The sequence below is a fragment of the Ursus americanus genome, chromosome 29, assembly GCF_024610735.1.
Source record: "Ursus americanus isolate L20-20 chromosome 29, mUrsAme1.1.p, whole genome shotgun sequence".
In the NCBI taxonomy this organism is placed as follows: Eukaryota; Metazoa; Chordata; class Mammalia; order Carnivora; family Ursidae; genus Ursus; species Ursus americanus.
Window position 1 is genome coordinate 1530583 of NC_142155.1, and position 12669 is coordinate 1543251.

Here is a 12669-nt window from a genome sequence, read left to right on the forward strand (position 1 = left end):
TTTTCATACAAGCTCAAATACAGCCATGGCAAATAACACATAGCTTTAAAAAAAAAAAAAAAGAGGGGGCTAACATACAAATTGGTCATTGAATGGACCTATAAAAGCAAATTTAATTTATACTCTTAACATTTCTTAATTGGGATCTGAGGTGTTCTTATGAATAAATTCAGTGGATTAATACTGAGCCAAGTAAACAAAGAAAAAACCTCATGAATCATTATAAAGTACATAAGAATCTTAAATAATTAAAGACCTTTTAGGGTATCTTTTAATTTTTGACTGAGTTCAGAATATATGGGTATAATAACAAAAAACAGACCTTTATATACTGGTTAAATTTTATGAATTGAATATGCTTTTAAGGACCTAAACTATATTTCAGTTTGTTTTTAAAAACAATCTGTTCTTCCTCAAAGTAAACACATAGTTCAACAGCAATTTAACAATAACTTTTTAAGACATTAGTCAAATCCATTCATTTCAATGAGCACTGATTGGAAGCTTAACAAATACAGAAACATGGTCCTTGACTTTAATTTTTACAATTTACAGAGCTTGCTGCCATATACAGGAAAAAGAAAGCACAGAACCAGTGTCAGATATTCTGATAGTACTTTAAAACAAGAAACGATATCATTTTTTAAAGTATATATATTTATACATATATGTGTACATCTCTCTATATATCTATATTTATATAAGAAAATATTATTCAGTCTTAAAAAAAAAAAAAAGAAAACCTTCCATTTGCAACAACACTGATGAACCCAGAGGCATTATGCTAAATCAAATAAGCCAGATACAGAAGACAAATACTGCATGGTGTCCCTTATATGTAGAATCTTTAAAGAAAAAAAAGTCATGTACTCATTAAAAAGAGAGTAGAATGGTGGTTGCCAGGCTGGGAGGGTAAGGAATGGGGAGAGGGTGAGAAAAGGGTACAAGCTTTCAGTTAAGACATGAATAAGGTCTGAGGATCTAATATATAACCATGGTGACTACAGTTAATAATACTGTATAATTCCAATTTGCTCAGACAGTGCACACACAGAAAAGTAAATATTCGAGGTGATGGATGTGTTAACTTGATTATGGGAATCTTTTTACAATGTATACACACATCAAATCATCATGCAATTAAATATATTACAATTTTGTTAATTACACATCAATAGAACTAAAAACAAAAGACAAAAAAAACAAGAAACCACCATTCTATGAATCTTCTGTTGTTAAACAGCTTTGTGAAATCCATACTGTACTTTTATATGCAGCAATATTCATAACTTACTATGCCCTGTCAACATTACATATTTATATTTTTAAGCCTAAGAAAAATGTGTCTAGTATCTTCCTACATGTTGCATGTCAGGAGGAGGGCAGAGATAAGGAAGGAAGGAGGAATTGAAAGAAGACAAGAATTTTCTTCTAAGGAGAGAAAAAGGAAAGGGTAAAAAGATGAAAGGAATAAGGAGAAAGAGAAAACAGAGGGAAAAAACCTAAAACCAGAGGCAGAAAAACACATTTATAAAAATTAATGTATTCGTTTATATAGAAAATGTCACATCTTTGTTTTGCAATATGAAAATATACATATGAAAAATAAGACAAATGCTGATTTTCTCTTTCCCGCTCTCTTCTTATGTATGTATATATACATATATAGGTGTGTATATACAAATAATTATTTTTTGGTAGCTTACCAGAAAGATCTTCTTGAATTTCATGACTTAGCCCTAGGAAAGAAAAATATGTTTAGTTAAAATCCAACTTCAATTCATACGGTCTATGAACACCATGTAAGAGCATCTAAACAGTTCTTATATGCACTATTTCAAATCTCTCAAAATGAGTAAAACATATTCTGATGGCCAGGAAAAAGAAACTGTACACAACCAAAATGTCCAATTGTTTAAATATAAATACAGTTTTCCAACTTTTCAATTTCTCTCCCTATTAAAGAGCAAACACCCAATTGCCCACAAGCGGGTAACCACACTAGTCCAAAGCATGGTCCCAGACAGACAAACCTACAGACCAAGAAGGCAGCAGGGCAGGTAGGACTCCAGCACCTGCAGTGCGCATGCTCTGGTGCGTGCACAAGTACAGACGTGCGTGAAGGCCAGGCTTGTGTCTGGCTCCGTCCTCCCTTTCTTATTGTTCTCTACGGTTGAATATTTATTCAGTTATTGAAAGAAAATTATTGAGTATCTATGTGTTACTTTCTAGGTATTATAGATACAACAGTTAATGAAAGAGAAAAACCATTGCCCTTCTGGAAATTGCATTCCAGAAGGGGGAGAGAGATGCAAGAAATATTTTTACAGACATCTGCTCTAAACTTCACTGTGTTAATATGGCTATCTGGAACTTATAATTCTGCATTATTTTAGTCCTTCCGATACAGTATCAGCATCCAAGGGTCTCATATTTTTTGACTCTGGAATTTTTGTTTCTTTTGTATTGTGTGTTACATATTGTTACACTATGAACAAAATTAGCCAGAAAATATTTGAAACAACAGAGGTGGCACAGAGGTTTTACTTAAAGAAAAATCATGCAGTGCTAATGAGTAATGTACACTTTTCTAGACATCTGAGTGTATGGTTAAAACTCTCCCCTAAGAGGCAATATACATTAGATCTTTTATTTTCTTTTAAGATTTTGTATTTCTTTATGCGGGGGGGGGGGGGCACAAGCAGGGGGAGGAGCTGCAGGAGAGGGAGAAGCAGACTCCCCTCAAGACTGGGGAGCCAGATGCAGGGCTCGATCCCAGGACCTCGAGATCATGACCCAAGCCAAAGTGAGACACAACCGACTGAGCCACCCAGATGCCCCTATGCATTAGATCTTATGCTAAGAAAAACAGGACAAGTTATTATTTCTAGAAGAAAAGTTTAAGGTTCCAGTTTGATTAATCTACTGAATGGAGAAAATAGGAAAGAAAAAATTTATCAACTCTGATCAAATTCAAGACAAAGGTACTTCATTAATACAGTAAAGCAGTGAACAGAATCCTGAGTCAGCTGTTGTCTGGGGAATCAGTCTCTGTTTTGCAAAAGTAAATGATATGCTCTTCATATAAGAACGCCTGCTTAAAACACAATTTTCTTGTTGCTGTTGTTGTTGTTTTTATTTGCTTATTTCCACCTTCTAGAGTAACATCACCTTCATTAGAGAAGAAAAGGGTGAAATCCTAAAGTCATTTGGGAAAAAGTGGATTAAGAACCTGGTACTTTTGATTTCAGATTTTAGTCCTACTTTCTTTCTTCTGATTTCTAATTTCTCAAAGGAGACAGAAATGATTGTATGGTTGATCTCTGGTCATGAAGGAACAGGAGGCTGAGGACTACAATACAACTTTACAGTCTATGCTGCAGCCTCTGACCTCCCATGACAGGGCCAGCAAAAAACAGGCCCATGGAACCAGCACTTAGTGATGGCTGCTCGGTAGGAGCACGTGGCAGGCCTCCAGAGATTTGTTTGTAGGTGTCAGGTAAAAGACACTTAACAAAGCCGGGGCAACAAATATTTCATATTATGATTTATTTTGACTGCATACAATTATTTAAACCTGGGAAAAATGAGGTCATGCTACAATTCCTAGCCCTATCATTAGTATGAAGAAAAAACAGAATAGAAATTGATCAAAAATGACAAACCAATTGACAATATCAGATAAAATACTACAGCTACCTAGACTGTAGACCAAGTTATTGCCAAACTTAAAGGAAACTGGAGTAGTTTCCATTAATATAAAGTACTTACCAAGATGTATAATATATGAATAATCCTTGATAATTGTTTCTGCTCTAAAGGAATCATCCTGATGATCAACTATTACTGAGTCTAAATTAATATCCTTAAACAGAAAGCAAAAAGAAAGATTAAAAAGTAAAATTTTGCCCAAATTTCTACAACTACACTTTTAAGATAATCCATGGATGTTCATATGCCACTTCTTTATAGAATCCACAAGATGAGGAAAGATTACGCCTGTTTTTTCCTCATATAACCCAGTTCTCCTTCAAAACACATACTGCAATTTTAATTACACATTGATATCTTAATAGCTTAATTAACATTATTAGCTATTAACATTAATAGCTTAATATCTACCTCACCCACTCATCTCTAAGCTCTAAATGTATGGAACTGTCTAGAATATTGCTTAGTACCTAGTAGGTGCTAAATAAATATTTGTTGAATAAATAATTTGGAAAAATTAAAATCAGATCAGCAATCAAGATATGTATGTTTATTTTAATCTGTCTACTATTACATGATGCTGGGCAAATAACACGACCTCTGACTTCAGCTTATAAGAAAAATTCACTAACAAATTTTTAGATATCTCTAATTTCTACATAGCCTCAGTCCAAGTTATTTTGGTACCTATCCTTTATACCATACACTGAACACATTATTCCACAGAGAAATCTTCCCCCTTCCCTCAGTCATTCATCCTCTGTGCCTCACTGATATTACCAATGGGAGCAACTTCCCTAGGCTGTGCCCTCTTGGTTTTGGACTGTGTGATGCAGAAATTCCTAGTTGCCAGAACTTGCCTTTAAATTTACATGGTTCCTCAAGTGAGGGAACCCTGCCAACTGCTGAAGGAAAGGATCTACTTGGAGATGTTGTAAGTTGTCCGTGTATTTATCTGATTTCCCAGACAGATTATAAGCCCCATGAAAGCCAAGTATCTACGTATCTGGCTCATCATTAGATCCCTGAATTCTTAAATAGTGTTGCAAAGAAAGTCGGAATTCAGTAAGTACTTAGTAAATCAACTGTCTCCTTAATTTTAGTTTCAAGAGGGCGTTGGAATCCCATTAGTGGTTTAAGCCTACTAAGCCACAGTAATACAGTCTCTACTGTCTCTCAAATCCCAATCTATGTGCAGGAAATTAGTTCTTACAATAAAGTTAACTGGGATTCTCCTTTTGTTATCCATGCTTAAAACACACACACACACACACACACACACACACACACACACAGTAGATAATATATTTCCTAGTCTAGCTTTTTTAAAGAGGTATAGCATGGTTGTTAAGAGTATATATTCTGGAGCCAGACTTGCCTGGATTCAAAATGCTAGACCCTGCCACTTACTGTGTGACGTTGGGTAAATTATTTAATCTCCCCCATGGAGTTTCTGTGAGTAAATAAGTTAATACAAGAGCACTTAGAAAATAGCTAACATTTATTGAACATTTACTTTTTTTCTGATTTTAAAGTTTACCTTCTGTTTGGTATATATGACAATGGTGACTAAAGAGTCTGTCTGGAACCAGTCATAGCTGTAAAATATTAAAAGAATGAATAATTACATTGGTAATTGTGTACTAAATATATTAAGTCATTAAATATATGATTTAAAAATATATATGGTTTAAAAATATACAATATGACTTAACGTTAGTAAGTATATGATTTTTAAATATATGGGTTGAAATCTACAGTGAAAAATAGATTTCTCTAAATAAGCTTTTTTCTAAATAATGGGGTGGGATGTCTTACCGTTATATAAGTGGTAATTATTTCTGAATTTAAAATACCTATACTAACATGTATTCCAACTTGGATTAAAACAAACATTATTCTTGACAAGATACTTTTTAGAAAGGTTACACAACATATTCTCTTAAGAAGCATGACGAAATCTACATACTTATTACCTTCACTCCTCCCCGTCACAAACATAATATTATTCAAGATACTAATTCATCAAGGGCTTTAAATGGTTCGACAATAAACCTTAAGGTAAAACTAAGTCTTCTGTTTTGTAATAGCTGTCCATCAAACTGCACTTATTACAGACATAAGGACACCCACAGGTAAATCCCAGAGGCTTCCTTATGCTCTTAAGTTGAAACTGTATATGAAATACTTTAATAGATTTAACAAATATACCAGGATGCTATTGTTATATTATAGACTGGCAGTAGAGAGAAAGGCAGGAAGAGAAAAAAAAAATCACAAAGAACACTCAACCCTGAAGGCAACTGAAATGTTAACATTAACAAAAGTACATATGGATCAAATAATTTACTAAGACAGTTGCTGTGCCTTACATTTTAAAAACAGAATACAGCAGTTGAATAAATTATGGTATGGTCATACGATGGAAGGCAGACAAAAATGCTTTTGCACAATATTTAATGACACAGGAAATTGCTCATAGAATACATTGCAATGCCAGTATTATCAAAATAGAATAATACAGAAATAGGTGTTATACGACTCAAACTAGGTAGAATAAACCAAATATTAAGTATACACCTAGAGTTGATACATTATAACTGATTTTATCACCTGCTTTTTTGTATTTCTCTATATTTTTCAAGTTTTCTACCATGAATGTATACTTTATAATCAGAAAAACATTCTTGAATAGTTTTTTAAAGTTAAAAATATTTTTTAAGTTTTTTTAAATTTAAAGTTTTTTCAAACACAAAGATTTAAACATAAAAGCCTTTAAACTGGACCAAACTTCAGTTATACTAAAAGCTCGCATTTACAGAAAACAGCTCATTCTCCAACAACACCTGATATATGGGACCCTCTAGTTCTTGTGTCAAAGAAGCGTGATTAATATAGTAGGCAATAACTCAAAGTCAGAGCGCCTTATTTTTTTTTAACGTGTATGTTTTGGTGTAGAACTGAGTTAGCTTTAGAAAAGCAAAACAAGACTGCATACCTTGGAGAACTAGGACCTTCTTTGGCAAGTGTATCTGTCACTTGGCTCTTCGGAAGCATGCCTTCACAAAGAAAAACAAAACAGCTATAGTTAATCTAGAAAGCATTTTTTTCTTCTGGTAAAGGTATTATAAAACATCATAAAAGGACACAAATCATAGATGTGCTACATAATGAATTTTCATAAAGTAAAACATACCCTTGTAGTCAGCACCCATCCTATGCCCCCTTCCAATCACCACTCCTCCCCCAAGGGTACTCATTATTCTGACTTCTAGCATCATTACTTTTTGTCTATATTTGACCTTCATAAAAATGTAGTCATAAGATATTTTCTGTTTCGGTCTGGCTTTTTTTGTCCTGCATTACAGGCCTTATGTCAAACAAGCATGACTGACAGTAAGCAAGAAATCAAACTGTGAGGTTCCTGAGATCTTACCCATGCTGTTGAATGCAACAGTTGTTTGTTCCTTTTTATTACTAAATATTACTACATTGTATAAATATATGTGAATTTATACATTCTCCTGTTGATGGACATTTGGGTTGTTTCCAGTTTTCGGCTAGTGGACACAAATACCGCTGTTAGAAATATTTGTGTATACGTGCGTGTACATTCTTGAAGAATGTATATCCATTTATCTGGTAAGTTCATAAGGTGTGTGTATGTTCAGCTTTAGCAGATGCCGCTACACACTTTTCCAATGTGGCTGTACCGATTTACACTTTTTACCAGAAGTGTCTGAGAGTTCCAGATACTCCACAACATCAAAGACACGTGGTGTTCTGTCTTTTTCCATCTTAGTTACTCTTGTGGGCATTCATCAACACAGCATGATAAAAGCCTGCTAAAACTGTGGTTTTCAAATGAAAACTCTGAAACGTGGAAGAACTCTGGAGATTTTGGAAGCATTAAATATTTCCCTCCCACAACAGGAGTGCATTGTTTGTTACCTGTAAGGTTCAGTTTGGAAAAAAGGAGGACTGCTGCTAAAAGACTTCTGAAAATCACTGTATCAATTACATTTCTATTCCTCAAACTCTGCAGGGTAATAAATTTTATGTTTAGTCTCTGGTGAGTCTTAGAATTCTCACATAAGAAGTCATAGTATATAAAGTCAGAGAGGGGAGGCCTCTCTGACAGGCCAGTTTGGAGGTTTTCAGGATTCTTTCTGGCCAAGAAGTTTCTGTTTAAACCCAACTCAAGTGCAATAATAGGATATCAAACAGCCATATTTGGGGGATGAGGCTGCCCATGAGCCCTGAGTTCAGGCCTTCCTCAGTTTCCATCTCTTCCTATGTAACTACAAAACACAATTAACTTTCAGATAAACAAAGGAAATCTCAGAGATGTGACATAACAAAGCCAAAGTAATGAACTAACTAGTGGTGAACCCTAAAGAAGGATGCTTTACTAGAAAACTAAAAGTATAACAACAGGACTGTAACAATTTAAATGTATTTTTGTCTAAAATGACAGAAAATAAGAAAAGATAACCTTATTAAATGATTTGAAAATCACTGGAAAGCTATTTTACTGAAAGATCAATGTCATTTATCTTTTGGAGGCCTTATAGATATATAAATTAAAAATGTATCACAATCTAACAATTTGTATAAGAAAAAGCCATCAACAGGATTCACAAACTGTTAGTCAATTTTGATCTTATTAGGACCTGATTAGGACCAGAAAACTGGATTTGAGGCGTCAGCACTGTGATCTCACGAAAACCACCATTTCTGCTTCCTCAAATTCAAACTACTAAAGAAATCTGCCCTGCAGTCTCATGAGAGAACAAATGAGCCAATTTCCACACCTTCTAAAGAACTACACGGTATCATGCAAATATAACTTTTTAGAACAGAATAATGTCATAGGCAGTAGAATGTGTCTTGATGTCAACATTTACCAAGCAACACAAAACATCTTATATATAATATCCTCCTAGAAAAGTTGAAGCAATCCGTGGTGAATGTGGGGTGGAGTTAAATTAATTAATTAAGGTTAGGCAGACTAAATGAATATTCTCCTCTCCCAAAGTGCTGCCTGACGACTGATGTTAATTTGAAGGGGTCAGGTCTCAAGTGGAATACGCTAGCAGTTTATCTCATTCAGGATCTAAAATAGCTGTTTGAATAATGACATTGCAGGCAGATATCACATCTGCAAATACACAGACATACCACATAGACTTAAATGAGCCAAATATGAGAAGCAGCTAATAAATATAACAATCTTATAGCATCCAAGATCAAATAGGTAACTGTGCTGGCCAGATCACTTATGCAATGTTAATATTCCATTCTTAAGACCACCTTGAACTGAGGTATCAGTTAAATGCAGAGCATCCAGAGGAGGGCAATAGGAAAATAAAGGTTCTGGAAACCATAAGTGGTGGGAATGGAAATGCCCAGTCCCTCAGTAATGAGTCTTTAAGCGAAGCTTCTATGCCTAGTATCACAAAAGAGTCAATCATCAGATGAAACCTAAGATCGGCCTGTCACTGAACACAGTGCTACAGTGTAAGACAAAAAGCTTCTGATATTACATCACAAACTGCAATAAGTCAGTCTACAATACAGATTATTTTCTCAAGTTAAAAAAGGAAAGGTAATTTGGCAATCCAGCTTGTAGCTGTATTTCTATAACTTTCTTGTGCAAATATGGAGAAAAAACCTGTAAAATAAGCATTTCCTGAGAGTCAATACTGACCACTAGACCATACCTTTCTTTTTTTTTTGGAGGGCGGGGGCGGGAGGGGGTGTGGACATTGGCAGCCATAATTCTGAGTCCTACTGAATGGATGAAGAAGCCAGAGCTGCTGAGCTTGGTAAAGAAGTTTAATAGGCTACTCAGCAACTGTATGTAAACACTGGCGTTGAGCTCCATGCCAGAGGGATGTGCCCTGTTCAGTCTTGCTTCTGAGGGTAGAACTCCTCATCACTGCAAATATTCAAGCTGCAGGCAGATGAACACATGTTCGGGGATGTTACTGTAAGAGTAACGGATGGAATAAGGGATCTATAAGGTTCTGCCAAATCCTCTAAGTTAGGCAAGTGAAGACATCTTTTGTATAAAAAAAAATATCTAAATACTACCCCAAATAATTCTGTAAAGCCATTTTGTATGTGAATGTAACTCATGTGAATATGACCCATTTTTTACCATAAACATATATGACTTACCATTTAAGACTTTCTTTTCTTCACCATAGTCTGTACAGTGATTCAGGAAAAAAAAGGCAGTTAGGAATACGATAACATCGAAGAGAGTATCAGTTAATATGATATTCGAAGATAACAGCCCTGTTTTTGAAGAGCTTTCTTTTAAGGTCTGAGGAGAAAAACAAGGCTAATAAATAGACAGCTGATCTTTGAAACAAGGAAGCTTCATCTCTGAAAATTACCAGGCCATTTCTTCTCCAGGTGTTTATCTCCCACTTCACTGAGTTTTTTTCTACTTCTTTGAACATTTTTTTTTCTAATATCTTGGTTAATTTCTTTAGAAAGCATACAAAAACCCAGGTTTTGTTCAGGTTATCATATGCTAAAGTAGTCAAAATTATCCAGAATTTTTTCTATTATACTTCATAAATAAAACATACCTGTTAACAACCCAAAGAAAGACACCTTATTATCTTTTTTTTTATCTAGGTCACGACTTAAAATGATTACTGTTACTCCAAATTTAAACGGCAAAATGACTAAAATATAAGACTTTCACTTGTATATACAATTCTCTATAATTAGTGTTACAACCCAGGAAAATTTAACAGGTATTTTCTTTCAGGATGGCAGCCAACTCACAAATCTACATTGCATTTTGATCACCACAAGTGCCACGCCAGATGGTCTAAAACCCTCAGCAAGATAAATAGAGTTTAAAAAAAAAAAAAAAAAGAATGACAAGCCAACAAAATATCCAAGCAGTTAACTGACAGGTATCAACTGTTAAGGTGAACTTGTTTTATAGAAAAAGAAACTACTTAAATGAAAGCTTTCAAATTATTTATGTTCTGATTTTCAATCAACCAGAGATCCTGTCATTACCTCCACCTCACCCAACTATCATAAAATAATCATGATATAGGAGGCCAGATGACTACTGTTTTTATTTTCCTTACTTTACTGAAATAATTTCATAGCTGAAAGGGATCTTTAACAACATAGAGCAAATTACCATCTGATCCCCTCATTTACGACTGACAACCAGAGGTCGAGGACTTGAATGAAACCCACAGCTCTTCAGCCACAAAGCCAAGACTGGACTCCATCTTCTGACTCTCAGCCTCGTATTTCTTACTACGCCATTACTAGTGTTAATACTTCCTGGAAAGACATAAGACCTAAAAATCATTTACATTATACCTCAAAATGAGCTTTGTTTATCACGTGCCAAGTAAAAGACTCGCCATTACAGTTTGCAAGGGATCGCCGACGTCCCTGCTCGTCACTTTCTTTCATCAGTGGGCGTCATCAGTCTTTCCTACTGCAGTTGTGATTGTTTTATCTTAGAACAAACAACAAACTCGCAGATATAAGTAAATTAAGTCTATTTGCAGTGCACCACATAGTTGGCAGTTTGAGGAATTTCATTCGTCAAGTAAAACAATTTGTTTTTATCTAAGAGGATCACAGATTTTGAAAAATCGCCCCAGTTAATTTGTTTCTAGGGGAAAATGTACATTTATCTTACATGACTTACTTTCTGCCTGATGTGAATTGATTGAACCTGTCAGAACTTTCTGGATCCTACTAAATAAGTAATTTTTTCCTGAGTCTTTTTTTTAATATACAAAAAGTACCAGTAGGAAGAAATCTTCTACTTAAATAATCTAAATTACGTTTAAAAAGAATTCTACTAGTCTTTTGCAACTCTTTTAAAAACTGAGACACAGAAATGAGACTATTTTGTATTATTAAGCATATTTACATCTGAATCATCTTAGTCACATGAGACTGACAAGAAATCTGAAATTCTGTCTGGATAATTAATTCCTTCATTTAGTTGGATCCGTGGCCAAAAGAATTTCTATTTTCTCACAACATTAGTTGGTTAAACTGCATTACTCTGGTAAGAATCTCTGTTTTCTGGAGAGATCAGAGTCATTTTGAAAAACAGCACTACAATTTATAGACTGCACTCTACTCTTTTTTTGGTAAGAGGGTGGATGAGAATTTTTAATTGTGACCCCAATCTAGTTTACCCCTGTTGAGTGGAGTCACGGAGGACCCCCCCCCTGGGGTAAAGAAAGAAAAATTCTGTTTTACCAGTATGCTCATTCTTTTAATATTTGTTGATCACCATCTTAATAGAGATACTGGTATAATATAAAACCATTTTGATAAAAAGTTAGGAAAATACAAATATATATTCAGTTTGCTTACCGAATTACTAGAATCACCCATAAATTTGGAAAGATTCATAGTGAAAGTAGTAACGTGGTTACTTTTGTGTATGTATGGGCAGGGAAACAAGTAGATGGGAGACAGAAGTATGACAAGAGCACTACTCATACCTGAATCATGTGAATGCATTATTTATTCAAATAAATTAAACAATTAAAAATAAAACGTTGATACATTCATTTGAATACATACAATACGATAACACTTTAAAAGAGGTATGTAGAAGGTTAGGTATAGAAACACAGAGGAGGGTATCTCTGCTTGGAAGGAATTTGAAAGGACTCCATTGAGGAGGTAATATTTTAGCTATCTTTTTGAAAACCTGCAGGCATTTGCCACAAGGCCCTGAAGAAAAGCTTTCTGGGAAGACAAATGCTGAGCACTTACATCTGAATGTTTTACATTTATCATGGAGCTACAAACCTCATCTTCTCATTTCAGAAACCCTCTGGATTTTGGGTTGGATAATTTTGGGCTGGATAATTCGATTGCGGGGTTCTATCCTATGCACTGTAGGGTATTCAGGGGCATCACCATCCTCTCCTCTACCCG

At 34.8% G+C, this 12669-nt stretch overlaps 1 protein-coding gene across 3 annotated transcripts in view; it reads right to left on the reverse strand.

Moving 5' to 3' along the window:
* Window positions 1-12669, reverse strand: part of CYB5R4 (cytochrome b5 reductase 4) — an 82180-nt gene that overhangs the window by 34875 nt on the left and 34636 nt on the right. For all 3 annotated transcript variants that reach the window (XM_045804499.2, XM_045804494.2, XM_087856909.1), the window contains exons 5-9: window positions 9895-9924; window positions 6710-6770; window positions 5252-5309; window positions 3772-3865; window positions 1707-1739 (exon numbers count right to left, since the gene is read on the reverse strand). In XM_045804499.2, the coding sequence (XP_045660455.1) occupies window positions 1707-1739; window positions 3772-3865; window positions 5252-5309; window positions 6710-6770; window positions 9895-9924 (276 nt within the window). The remainder of the gene's footprint in view (window positions 1-1706; window positions 1740-3771; window positions 3866-5251; window positions 5310-6709; window positions 6771-9894; window positions 9925-12669) is intronic.